General features: G+C 33.4%; 1 protein-coding gene across 7 annotated transcripts in view; it reads left to right on the top strand.

Annotated features, from left to right (window-relative positions):
• The window catches only part of LOC114941244 (cytotoxic granule associated RNA binding protein TIA1), a 482,662-nt gene that overhangs the window by 281,241 nt on the left and 185,936 nt on the right, over positions 1 to 15,485 (top strand). Inside the window, exon 1 of one of the 7 annotated variants that reach the window (XM_085484977.1) lies at positions 2,658 to 4,019. The exons of the other annotated variants lie outside the window; for them this stretch is intronic. Coding sequence (XP_085341103.1) covers positions 3,866 to 4,019 — 154 coding nt within the window. The 5' untranslated portion in view covers positions 2,658 to 3,865. Of the gene's footprint in view, positions 1 to 2,657; positions 4,020 to 15,485 lie in introns of those variants that run through there. 7 annotated transcript variants of the gene reach the window in all.

Below are 15,485 nucleotides of genomic sequence, written 5' to 3' on the forward strand. Positions count from 1 at the left end.
TTGATAAAATTATGTAAAAAGATATTTGAAATGCTATCATTATAAATTTTTATACTCTTATTTTGTGATTCTGAATCGTAATATCAATGTTAACGTTAGGCAAACAAAATTATGTTCAGAAGAAATGCGGGTCCACGTAAAATCCATCCCTTTTCTCATTTCAGTCAAAAAGGGTTTGATAAGATAAACCCAACTCCTGTCCTTGCCCTGCATCAATGTTACCGAAAACAGTGAGGGAATCCTTTCGGTATTCGGTCGAAGCTTAGCATCGCAATCACCCTAGTTCGATCTGCTACCAGCGAGTGGCGCCACTTAATGGATCAGTAGTAACGAGTTACATTGAGTCAGACACTGCATTGTTCTATTTCGAACTTAATAGATATCGAAAGTTGACATAGTTCCACTAAAAAGATGAGTTTTATTTTCAAATTTGTTGAAATATCGGAAACTCTATAAAAACTGAATGCTACAGTTTTAATACAACTATTCCTATTAATTTTACTATTTTCTATTTTTTAAAAACAAATATAAATAAAACAAATTGTAGATCAATTTTGTCTAAAGCAATATATAAATTTTTATGATGTTACATATTAAACTAGTTTTATTATTTATGCATTTATAACAATTAAAATACATTTTGAATAACTGAAATAATTATAGAAAATGTTTGCATTAAATAACTATATAATTATAAGAATTGTATAATATAAGTTGAGATAATTATTAAAAACATATTTATTAAATATTTGATAAATATCTAATAAAAAATAATCTTTTTGAGATTGTTATATAATATTTTTTCTTTTTGTAAAAATACGCGATTACATTCATTGTACGCACACAACTACTTGCAATTTTATTTGCATACGTAATTTTAACTAGTTATTTTATTTCATTTAACAAATATATTAAAATATTGTTTTACATATACAATTCTAAAAAACTAGTTAATTTAAAAAAAAAACAAGAATTATTAATTCAAACTTTAGGTGGATACATCAATTCAAATTTCTAATATTCTTTATTTTTTATTTAATAAGCAAAACCAAAATAATTTACATGCATTAAAATAAAAAAATTATGACAAAGAAATTTTTATATTCAACAATATTAAATATTATAAATTACATTTTACGAAAATACAAAATCTATATTTTCTCTAAATCTATATTTTAAATATATTAAAATATATTTAAAGTACCTGTTTATTATTTATAGCATTTTATATTATATTAAAGCGATATCATCTACATACATGTGTTGTATATATTTATAAATTATTTTTAGATAAAAATTATGATATCATAAATCATTAAAATGTAATGTAAAAATTCCTAACAACTTGTTATATAACTATACCAATTATTATTTATAATTTATATTGATATAAGTATAAATATTTTGTAAGTGATGAAATATATATTATTTTTTAGATTTTTATAAGAATGCACACATAAAACATACATGTATATACATAAGTATATTAAAAAAAAATTAATATTTAGAAGCATTACAAATTTTTTTTTATCAATATTACAAAAATATCTATAAAATACACACACGTAGACACACACACATTCACACGCAAACACACACACACATATATATTTTTTCTTATAAAAAAATGATGGCTTAATATTTATAAATGATTCATAAATTATTATACATAATAATCAGAGTTATGAAAAGTATTGATGGCAAAAAATCCATGAGCATTGAGAATGCACACAATGCATATAATATAAGAATAAATATAGCAAATATTTAAAAATATCTTTATCACTTTTACAATACATATAATTTTTATAATTCATATTAATGTGTCTACAATAGTAATAATACTAAAACAGTTTTATATAGAAAAATTTTTATAATATTTATAAACTATAAAATAATATTTTTATGGAAAAATAAAGTAAGTAAATTTAGTTAACTTTTTAAAAATATTATTACATTATTGCAAAAATATACAAAATCTAGAGATAAATTTAAATATCTCATCGATCAATATCTTTTTAATTAAAATCTCTTTCTCTTTATTAATATAAAACAATATAAATAGAAATACATAATTATTATTAAATTATTATTTGTTCAGTAAAATCAAAATTTAAAATATGTGGAAATGCTTATAAAAGTCAAATAAATAGGATAAAGAAATCTGGAATATTATTCATATTTTAAAAAATTTCATATTCCAACTATTTCAATAACTTTGTTTTGTCAATATATTAAAAGAAATCTGTTTGATATTAATTTAAAAGAGAAAAAAACTATTGATATATACAAGGGATGAAAAAACTCAATATACATTGCTTTAAAAAAAAAAACAAATTTATCGAAAAATGCATTTTTAGCGACCCACAGATTAATCGACATTTAACTTATAACATGTTAAAAGCATACCATTCGTTATTACACAATTAAACGCAAAAGATATATATGGTCGATCATTCGAAACGCATCATCGTAAAGTGCTGCATTGGCTCCCGCATCGAACAGTCCTTTCGGTGCGGCGGCGAGCGAGCGACTGCTAGCTCGCGTCTTAGCTCGTGCGATTCCGCAAACGCTCGGGAACGCCGGCGCCTCTGGGCGTCGCGACGGCGGGCGTCCAGGGCTGGCAGGCTGGCAGGCAGGCAAAGGCAGGCAGGCATCCCTTCGCGCTCTCCCCGCCAGACGAGTTCCGACTCTACGCTCGGCCGGACGTGACGTAACGCGCGCAGCGTGTTGAGAGCATAGAGAAACGACGTCGCCGTCGTTGCAACCACCGATATCGCCGTCTCTCGATTATACTCATGTACAATCCCGGCGACGTCATTTTAATAAACGGTGCGACAAATATTTATCCGTGTCCTACATAGAAATTTTCGTTCGTCGGTGACGCTCCGTTCTCGCAGTTTCGGAGCACGCAGTATTTGGCATCGCGACGCGCGCCGCTGCACTTCGCACGCACCGACGCCTCCGCACGCAGTAACCGCGTGTGTTAGCACGCTTCAACGCCTCTTCCGTGGTGAAACGGTAGTGCACAAGCGACGTGAAGAACCAGGACGACGAGTAAACGACGCAAAGGAAAAAAATATCATTAGTGAAGACGGAGGAGTGCGCAAATGAAGAGATAGGAAAATCGTCGAACTTGATTAAGAGTGATCGTTTTGAAAACTGTGCGCGCTCCGATGTTGAAGAGGAGCACTGGGTTCGAGAAAGTAGTAAAATTTCGTGTAGTTTTTATAGATTTTGCGAACACAGTCGTTTCGTGAACGTCTTACTGTTTATTTGCGATTCTGTCGTTCGAGAATCGAGTGAAAAAGTTGTGGACGAGATAGCGACAAATGTTGACCGCCACTAAAATTCGAGATCAACGGGGTAATACGACAACGTGAAAGTAATGACGCGGGAAAGAAGAATCGCGGCAATCTACGTGACGACGCGTGAAATGTAACATGCGATGAGCAACATTGTCTTTCATCGTGGACAAACGATTACGAACGTTTCGCAGTGCGAAATTGCAGTTATCGATAAATCGAATAGTGCCGTATTTGTGGAACACTGACACGAGTGCTCGATTTAATATCATAATTGCAGTCGTTCCTTCAATCAATCGTTCGCTGCAATTTTACGGTGCAGATTCATTTACGGTCCATTTATACTCCGCGTGAAATCACACACGCCGCTGATTGTCTTCCCCTCAATTCTCCAAGAATCCGTTCAAATTTATAAGATATTAATAGAGATCGACGATCGCGTAGTGTCATCGTCTCAGTCGTCATCTTTTACTACAAATAATTCCTTTCGGGAGGGTCAAGTGATAAATCTGCGTCCTTCGCAACTTTCACCACGGCGAGACAAATTTTACAACGTAAAAATGCTGGCCATGTCGACCCTGATGATGCCAACAATGACCACTATGACAAATCCGGGGCCGATACCTGCTCACAGCGTGCCGCAAAAAATTGAACCACCTAAACTGACAGCAGCAGCTACTCTCACTCACACAGCAACACCCGTTAACAAATCAGGTAATGTTTTAACGTACAAATTTATGGTTCTTTTGGATTGTTAGTCGAAAGCTGTTTTAACAATAACATAAATAGGACGCATCCAACAGCTGAATTCCAGCTGTCGTGCACTTTATAAGTTTTCAAACACGCTACTTGAATGGAGATATATTTCTAAGACTTTCTCTTAGACTATTTCTATTCTAAGAAATTCAATATTTACAAAAATATTTTTATAATTGCTAGAATCCTTAATATTAAAAAAAAGAAGAAGAAAAATAATATCATAAAATCATAATTACATCTGCATTATGTAAAAAAAAAGTTTATCGTCTGTAATAAAATTTAACGACTATAAAAAGTGAGAAAAAGTTGAGAAAATTGCGTGAAGTAACTAAAATTCGATTTTTTTAATCATAAATCCTGTTATATAATCGTTGCAATAAACGTGCAATCGAAACGGTAATGATCAAAACATGTTTACCGAAACTATCAAGAAAGTATTATATAAAATGCATAATACGGTAATTTTTCAAATTCAGGAAGCTTTTGTTGTAGCTGTATATAATTGTGTGCAAATTTTACGCACAACACAAATACAATAGAATAATATCCCTTGACGCAAATAGATATGCATAATTTTAGTTGCCTGAACGTATTTTTTTCTCACTACTGGAATACAATCTACAAATTTAACAACTCTTCGATACATAATTGCCATGACACACTTTTCCTCGAAAACTACGACCATTTCGCGCTTCAATTTCAACGCTCATAAAAGAAGTGCTAACTTCTCTCGCGGTGGGAACAAGGGATTGGAGGGTGGCTGGAGGAACAAGATCTCCAGCACGGTCGCCTGTCTCCCGCATTGAAATTCAAATGCGCGTTGCAATCTATCAGTTAACGATCCAAACTATTTTACAACAACTTCGTGATTGATTTCAGCATTTAAAGAAGTAAATTTCTTCCTGGACGCGCGCTTGCGCGCCTCCTCCGTTAATTTGTCCTAGGAATATAGCCTAGGAATATAGGAATTGTCCTAGGACGTTGCGACAACATCTGCCGGTAATAACCGCGTCACGAGCATTCAAGTCCCGCGATTATCCGCCGATTAAAAATGCATAATTGCTATTAAAACCGGGCGCGTCGAAATCCAGAGGGAAAGCCTTGGCGCCGCTCCAGAGAGCCGTGAACGTTACTCAAATGACGCTCAAGCTCCAGAATTTTTCTCCACTCAAGTAAAAACCCCTTGGCCGAGCAGGGGTCGACCACGCGAGCGGAAACGATCGGCCCCGATTTGCGCGCGCTCCCTTTTCTCTCTCTCGACCCTTCGACGCGGAAAGTCGCGATAACGTATTATATCGACGCGATAGCCAGCGGTACACGTTTCCGCACGCGGCTATGTTTGCATACGTGTACGTAATCCTAAGAACGCGGAATACGTACAGCTGCCAATAGGGCAATCCCTAGCCGCGCACACTTAGCACGTACTAGCAGTAGTTACCGTTACATCACGAACGTACGTGTCGTGGGAGCGTAATAAGGACGCGCGAGTCCGCGCGGCGCACGCCGCGCATCAACCCTCGTATACTTTGCTCCGCATAGTATGCGTATAGCGTGGGGCTAACGTCGGGGGAAAGGGTCGGACGCATTGAATTTATCGAAGACCAGCAGACATTACGACATTTCCCTCCCGTGCGGCGAATGCGAATTTCGTTGCCCGTTCTCTCTAAGAAGATCAATCGCTGCTAATTGTCAGCGAACGAAACAACCAAAAGCGGATTCCAAGGATCCGTTCGCTTCACGAATATACCTGCCTCTCTACCTTCACCATTACCAATTTCTCCTTCATTGTCGTAGTTCCTTTATGAAATGCAAATTCCAATTGTACTTAGATGGTGACTTATAAATGATGCGTTTCATACCTGAACTGGGCTGCAAGGCCGTTCATTATTTACAACTGGCAATAAAATTGCATTGAATACCGAGGAGACTTGAAGAGAAACGATTGAATTTCCTAATTAAATTAGAGTCCCTTTCGGACAAATAGTATTTTAGACCAATAACTTATTTCTACAAAAGGAAAAAATGCTTTGTTCAAGTTAACAATTGCTGAAAAGGAAACCCTTTTTTTGTTATGCAGACAATGTTTAAGGTAAAATGAAAGTATATTTTCTATAAAGTCTACTACTTTATAGAAAGTCACTTATAACACAAATATATTGTAAATCTCTTGTAATAATTTCCCTTAACTGTGCTGCAAGGCCGTTCATTATTTACAATCGGTAATACAATTGCATTGAGTATCGAGGAAACTTAAAAAGAAACGATTGAATAGACTAATTTCACAATTAAATTAGGGTCCCTTTCGGATAAATAGTATTTTAGACCCATAACTTATTTCTACAAAAGGAAACAAAAAATGCTTTGTTCAAGTTAACAATTGCTGAAAAGGAAACCCTTTTTTTGTTATGCAGACGATGTTTAAAGTATAATGAAAGTACATTCTCTATAAAAAGTAAGTCACTTATAACCTTTTGTAATCATTTTAATATATAATATTTCAGTTTTGATTAATTCGGTATACTTATCAAAATCGACATAAAAATCGATAAAATTTCTTCTTTTTCAAAATTATCTATGTCATATGATATGTAATAATACCACGTGTGAAATGATATCAGAATATATTATTCTAATATATGGCTTGCAAATGAAACTTTTGACATAATTTTAGAACGATTAATCTAGGCAATCTGAAAACTACGTTATAAATGATGGGTTTTGCGTCAGGTGGTACTACATTGTACCTCGGCATGCCGCGAGTCACATGGTGCAACGTAATGTTAATGGTCGACGTGTCAATGGTTTCTCATCGTAAACTCCTGTTAGCAAAGTAACTAGTGCTCTTTGATTATGTAAATGCAAATTACAGATACATTTAATCGTGTCTTTATTTTTATAATAAATTTGATAAATACGTCATTTTAATCAAAAACACATGAAAATTTTTTGTTTTGCATGTATATTATAATAGTTTAAAAATAGGTATTACTAAAGAATATAATTACATCTTTCTATAAATATAAATTTAAAGTGTAAGACAGGCAATAAGAGCCAAATCGCGGATGACAGTGCGTTATCCCAACGAAACTAAAATTTTTTCCGTTAGAATTAAATACCTGTGCACAAGGCATCAAATTTTACTTGGTCACGGCCAATATTTAAAATTGGCTCTTATTGCCTGTCTTACACTTTAAATTTATATTTATATTACAGAGCCTTGTTAAACTCTTAATCTTTTTATAATCTCTTTTAATACAAAATTTTACATTTATACATACTTTCGCATTTACACAATATTATTTTATAATTTATAATGATGTAATATTATATTATTTATCTCTACTATATATTTATCGTACATAAATAAGTATATATGTGATAATTATACTCTATTACGTAGAAAATAATATATATTATAATAATAATCACACAAACACGCACACATGTTCACACTCACACATACACGCACACGTATATAAGATAATCGAAGAAATTGATGAAAATATTGATGTAAATTATATGTCATTATTCGATATGCACGACAACGTCAGTTTCCCTCTTGCTCCGTATCGGAAGGCTTTTCTAGGACAATGATTTTTCTGAACCCTCTGGAAACTGGTGGATGCACACTTCCACATATAGATCCCTAACACCTAAAGGGTAAGTGCTCGTAAAGTTGTTTGTCTGCTCGATATACTGTAATAGCAAGGAGGCGGCCATTAGTACGTGAAATTCGTTTAAACGCAATTCGCGAACGACCTAGTCCATAAATTGAATTGCGCAAAGATTCAGGTTTTCTTATCGTCGATTTGCATCGTAAAATATTATTTCAGAAAGAGATGATCATGTCACAAATGTTTGCGGAAAAATATTTTTGAAGTAACAAAAATCTGCGTTGTGTGAACTTTATAATGCGGTATTTGTTACGCATTATCAGGTTTTTAAATTTATCCGCGCTTTTTTAGTTAAATAAACGTATTGACGTTAAAAAAAGACTAAAAAAATAAACATTTATAATATCTAATACTGTTTTGTTTCTATTTAACACAAAAAATCGAATCCTTCATATAAAAAATAACAAAGCTAGTTTTCGAAACTATGTTAAAATATATGAATAGCATATATTGACACAGTTATTGAAATTCTAAATATTTCAAACTCATTTGAAAAATTTTTCTTCTGATCCAATGTTAAGATTATCGAATTTTGTTGCCGTGACAATCTGTTAATTGACTCGTATCAATTGAATCATCACTTTTTTCGGCATTCTAAGGCCTGGTCTACAATTTTGAAATATAAAATTATTTCAAAAATAATCAACTGTAAATGATCAATTTCTTACGACTTACAAATTACGATTCTATTGTAGACCAGGCTTAAACTAATTTAACGAGACATAAGTAAGTACACGTAGCTAGATATTTCCGATGAACATTCGAGAATATGTCGGCAGTGCGCTCGAATCGGGAAAGAAGTGTCAAACAAATAGGCAACAAGAGACGGAACAATTCTTTCAGATAAAACGGAAGTCGGCGATGATTGTGCCGACGGCAAACGGGGCCGGCAACGAAAGCGCGGGCGATGGATGGCTTTAGCTTCGGTTTCCTGACGAGGTTACCGAAGTTTCGTTCGCAGATTCAATTTTAGTTGGCGCGCCAGCCCGCGCCTACCACCATCCGCGGCGCTCAATGCCACGTAGGTACCTTACAGAGGCGGTTACCAACCCTCCTTTCTATATTCACCCTCGTCCCACTCTCTCTCTCTCTCTCTCTCTCTCTCTTTCTCGCTCCCTCTCTGCGCCATCCACCCGCACGGCCTCTTGCCAACTACCCGCTGCGGGGCCACTTTATTCGGCTGCGCTTAAGTTTCCGCGTTTTCCACGCCTGCCTTTGATTACGATCTTGTTTCAGCTTATTTTGATCTCGCATAGAGAATTCTTGACTCTAGAGATGATGGGATCGTTGGGAGTAATATACATTATGGCTGTGTCTATAAGAATTATAATCTTCCTATTATATAAATTTTTTATATTATGGATTAAATTATACACGCGGATAAATTATATATTTATCACTACAATAATCGTTTAATTGGGATACATTTGGAAAAGTTAAGAAAATAGCTATTGCAAAGATTAAATCAATTTTTCTAAGTTATATTCTATATGTATATGACATTTCGCGATAGATTATCATCATGGATATATTATCATATTATACACAAAAATATTATTATCGTTAAATGTATAATGTGAATAATAAAATTAAAGAAATATTAAATGAAATATTTATATGGTAATTATATCGAAAAATTGAATCTTTCTCTTTGTCACAAATATTATTAACTATAATTCCGAGTATTACTTTATGGTATTATTTTGGGTTGTTTATCTATCATCGACATATAATTGACCACAAATGCATAAATGTTTCATAATGCAGTGTTGTTTGTAGTATTTAGTCGGGGATTGAGACCAGTGGATCAAAGCATACGTAAATTATTCAAAATATTCTTTTTCTTTGAGACCACTTCATTTTACCACCGAGGGGATTATGTATTTAAATAGTCGCAAAAATATTCCATAATACCGCTTGGACACGAACAATACGTTCCATTTTTAAATACTATATAACATACACGCCTCATGGCTATTATACATTTTTTAAATCATTAATTTAATTGTTGTCTGACACATCGTTGTCCCATCAATAGATTGATAAATTTAAAAAGTATTATTATTCACAAGATATTTTACGATTATGCAGGAAAATATAAACATAATTGATAATTTAAAAAAAAATTATTTGCTTTACACATATTTTTTTAATTAAAAATAAATTCATATTTTTTGCACGCATATGCACTAATAATTAAAAAATACTATTCTTTTATGTACCATTCCAAACGACAACAAAATTAAAAAGCTCAAAAAGCTTAGTATACACTGGTTATAGAATGTATATCCATTATTATATACATATACATTGAAATTGATATGTCCACATCTTTAGCTATATTAACATTTACATGCTACATGTAATAAATCAATTTATCGGGCCACGCAAAGGCAGCGTATTATACATTCTTGTAGACATTTTTGTATAGAAGGTTTTTTCATTGTTCGCATGTATGTTGGTCATTTCCCGAAATAGGAACCAAAGATATACTAGTTTACATAGTAAATTTGTGACAATTTAATTTATTAAACAGTCTTATATTTTACGAGTGTCTTTTTCATAACAAATATTTTAAGCAAATATTATCTCAGTTATACTTTGCTATTATTCTTTGTTACTATTATATATTGGTTACATTTAATATAATTTAAGCTTAGTAGTTGCATTGATCATGGGGAAACCGACCTTGAACATTATCACGTTAAGATCTAAAAATATCACAGCCACAAACTATAGCCTTAGCTAAAGGATTGCCTCGATAATCTCGTAATTGAAGAAAAAATATTTCCCCAGAACACTTCGAATCACAAGTAATTTTCTTAGATATTAGAACAATGAAAATCGAATACACGTTTATTACTTAATCCGAAAAAATATTATTTTTGGATAAAATAAATCTCAAAATATTTATGGATTGACATTGACAAACTAATAGCATTTTCAAAAGTTATGTACGTACATGTATACTTATAAAATAAATTAAGTAGATTAAATTAATCTTATTAACTAAAAGCGACTTTTATAATTTTAATTATAATTACAATCTTATATTATTTGCACTTTGGGTACATGGAATAATTTATTTTTAAATAAATGCTTTTGCAGTGTGAAAACAATGACAATATATGAAATCTTGGGTTTCTTTCACTTGCGTTAAATCAATAACGAGTTGCAGAAAACTCAAACGACGAAAACATTAGTGTAAGCTTTCTCTTGTCTACACCTCCGTCTTTCATTTACCAGCGGTATTACCCGCCTCGGCTACTCTTACAGTATAGTGAGAAGAGTCATAATAGAATATCTTTTCTATTATGAGTGCAGATGTTTATTAATAATCCTGGGGTGAACTGTATTATTTTGCTCCATTTTGAAGTAAAATAAAGGCAGTAGTTGGGAACAATTGAGACGTAAAATTACAACGAAACATTATTGAAACAAATCTGCAATAAAGCTATTCTTATTTACGAAATAGACGAACATCTAGGTATAATTTTTTTAAAGCTTTATATTTTTTCACATATTCAACTTGAACTCATCGCGTAATATTATTGATATATTTATATACAGTTTTTATACAAATAAGGTTTAATTTAGCAATAATTCAATTATTTACATTAAAATTTCTTCCATATTGATATATATTATATATATATATATATATATATATTTAAATTATAAAAACTGTATATACATATATAATATATAATAATAAAACATTTTATTCACATTATTTAAACATAAGACCTGTAAATGAACAAATGTTACTAAAAGAATATATATATTCATCGAAAATCTCTCGAATTTAACAAATATATTTTGTGCATACGTAATATGTAAATTTTATAAAATTTTTTAATACTTTATTTTTAAAATTTAGGTCACGACATGTCGATGTATTTGTAATCAATTTATAATAGTAAGATCTCTCTATTCAAATGGATGACTATTCTATTTGGCACTACTTTGAAATATCAGCTACTTCTGAAGCGCACATTGTCTTTTTGCGCGTACATTAAGGAAAAACCGACCTCTTGAAGTATCCTTTCTCGAAAATACCAAAGTCATACTTCATTTTCTGCTAAGTTGGGCATAGAAATGGGTATTTTCCGATTCCCAAACTCGACATGATAAATATGCAAATTGTGGTAACAGTTTGCTATAAACCTAGCATTGGATTTTGTAGCGATAACTCTCGTTTGAAACTTATCGCTAAATAGAATACGCGTTTTACATATCGTGTAAATTTATACGTATGGCGTGTGACACTTACAAATTGTAGAAGAAAATTTCTATTTCTTCGCAACATACGTTCCTTCATACCAAGTGTGACATACAAATACAAAATCGATATACGTATATATATATTGACACATGACACATGAGACACGTGTGTATATATATATATATATATATATATATATATATATATATATATATACATATATAAATCACAAACTTATTTCTTTTTCGAGATTCGTATTAATTATTGAAAAAAAACATATCTATCAGACGATATCGTGAAAATCTGAACGATTTAAAGAGAAACTGAAAAACTTCGGTCTGACGAAATAGAATGAGGGTGAACGCCAGTCAGCTAACGACATTTTCGTAGCCCCAAATGCGTCGCAAACGAATTGGAATCGCATTGCAAAATTGATTATCAGTCCTTCTCCGTGGAGATGGCCGGGAGAGCATACCACGGGGTACTCACTTCGGGAATAACATTTGCCGAGCGGCGTAACGACTGATCCGTCTATTCCCAGTGGCAACGAAAACTCGTAAAACGGTACTTGGAAATTCGCTGCGCCAAGTTAAACTTGATGGAGACGAAGGGGTATGGCTGCGACTACTACTGCCCATGCTGCCGCACTGCTCTACGCTCAGTCGTACGGATTCTAGTATGGTCGTGACCCAGAGGACCGAATAGCTGCTGGTCGTAGTCCGATGGGATGCGATGCGAAAAGTCGAGGCAGTACCTGTCGCGGCCAAACAAGTGATCCGGGCGGGGAGGAACGGGGGGAAGGTACCGTGGGATGAAATGATATTGTTTTAGCCGGGAACGAGTCCGCTGTCGGTGCTTAGAACCCATTTTCCCGTAAAAACCCAACGTGGTAATATCAAGCGGACTCGTACACTGCTCCCTTGCACCCTCAAATGGCGCGCTATATGTATAGAGAGGGAGATTCAGAGAACGAGGGCGTGAGAGGGTGAGAGAAATAGAGGGAGGAGGAAAGATATTGTCGCGGATAAAGAGTTCGAAATATTCGACGAGATATCTTCGTATACGGTTCCCAAGGGAACGAGGGCGCGCAATACTGGCGACGTTGGAATACATAGAAGAAGCATACCATCGCGGAAGTAGACGAAGTATGAATCGGAATCTTCGCCGAAATTCTCTCCTTTCTCTACGTCCGTTACAGCGCAAAGTCTCGTACTATACACGTGGAAAACCGCATGGGTTTGCGTGCAACTTGGCCGATTGCCTCAAATACCGGAGCAAAATCTGACCCCTTTTCATCGAAGGATAAATCTAAAATTTGGCATCAAGGAGACTTACCCGCAAAAGACGATTCCGGAGAAAAAAGGTACACAAAATTTGATCGACGCTGAATGTGCATTATATTGGATGGAAAATGATCACGCAAGTGATATTTATTTGCCACTGCGCTCGCGATTGCCTAAGTCTATTTATGTAACATTATACATATATTGAAACTAATGAAATCTTTATCGCATTTTTCAAGTAAATTTTTACTTGAATTACATAATATAATAATTATCTATACACAGAAAATAAGTTTTAGAAATTTTTTTTATTAATTAATAATCAACTACGACAGATTTGGAATTATTTTTTCCTTAACTTCAAAAATGGTCATGTTTGTTGTTTTGATAATCAATGTTTGAGTATTAAAATGCTGACGTATTCAATAATAACTAATCGATAATTATAAAATCCATGAAAATTGCTTTATCTAAAAACTGAGTGTAAAATATTTTCTCTTCTCTACTATCAAGAAAAATTCATTATATATTCTCTAGAATTATTGTACATTCCTGAACCAAATCTTACAACATTCTAAAGCCTTTGATACAAAAAACATTTATAAATTTTGGCAGAATTGCTGTAACGATATATCGTGCTCACTTCCGTTATTCCAAAGAAACATCTAATTGTGAATCATCCCGTTCTTCGTTTAATCTCTAGTCTTCCTACTAGCAAAAAATGCACTGCTCACGCCGGTATAACTATGCTAGTTATATCGGTTAGAAGATGTTATACAGGGGCTGTGACTAGTAAGTTCTTTCTTATGTTTCTCTCCTTTAATAGTGGATGCTTCACTGATCACCAAGCGTCAAACTGGTATAGCGTCCACGATATGTCGGTGCTTGGCTAGCTAGGTAGCTAGCTGACTGGTTGACTGGTTAACTGGCGCGGCGCTGGTTGGCTGGGTGACTAGAGCATTCCCTCGTACACCTACCTACCCTATAAAGCAGCAGCTATAAGCCGGATGCGGAAGTCGTGTTCGCCGACCGGGTCGAGTTCTCGCGCCTCGAGATGCACGACCTACCGTAAATCGTTTGGTTCGACGTGCCATCGAATCGACTGCCCGAGTGACCAAGTGATGTACTGTAATAATAACGCCAGGATGCTTTGATTTATGAAGCAAATACATTGAACTAGCAAATAATCCTTCTAATTTTTTTCTAAATCTTGCAAAATTATGATCTCGAAATAAAATTTGCATTTCGCGTCTATAAAGTAGAATATATTATTGATAATATTATTTCAAACACTATTTAATGTGTATAAAATGATGTAAATCGTAAATATATATATATAAGATTAGAAATTTCTAAATCGCACAAAAAAGCATTGAAAATATATTTACTACGCGAGCAATATTTACATTTTGCATCGTTTAGTGTACTTAAAAATTGATAATAATCTACACGAGTTATGTTTTAATTGACGTTAATTGATAATATTATTATTGATAGGTATTTTATCAATATTCAACATTTAATTTACGTCGAAAGCATCATTAAATACAATTGAATTATTTTATCATAAAAACAAGTGGCAGTAAGTCAATATTAATTTCATTAATTTAACTTACATGTTATTGAATTGTTTCCTCTACTAATCACATTTTATATTTTGAATTTTTCTACTTAATACTTTTATTCATTGTAGAGAAAAATATTCTAAGAATAATATAATTATATAAAAGAATAATGTAATTTAACAAATGTGTGCGCGTAATCTAAATTATGTGATTTTCGATTTAACAAAAATTTTGATTACTGAAGATGCTCTGTACTGATCCTATCCACTGTGTGCGGCTGCAAGAATAGCACTAGTGCAAAACTATCTGCAGTGTAAAATTTGCTTTAATCTGAAGGTCGCGTGTCGCTGAAGGGTTGTTTGAAAGGGCGAGCATGGATAACGTACCTCTTCAAAGCTCGTTGTCCCCGCGCTAAAACGCGCCATCATTAGGCACGTTCACGTGCCGATATTTGAAAATTCATTATTATCATACGCGTCGCATCCCTCATTGGAGCTATTTCACAGAGGGATTTCAGAAATGTTTCGCCTTTGTCGTAATTGCCTCGGTGCGAAATCGGTTTAAAGAGACATGCAGTTCTTTTTGTTTGCACAAATATCACGATAAAAATAAAGGATTTTTTAATCACTCAATAAATATCTTAAATATACGTATTATAAAACTTGAAACTCGTA

Source organism: Nylanderia fulva, unplaced genomic scaffold (genome assembly GCF_048542155.1).
Source record: "Nylanderia fulva isolate GAGA-0341 unplaced genomic scaffold, ASM4854215v1 Scaffold33, whole genome shotgun sequence".
Classification (NCBI taxonomy): domain Eukaryota; kingdom Metazoa; phylum Arthropoda; class Insecta; order Hymenoptera; family Formicidae; genus Nylanderia; species Nylanderia fulva.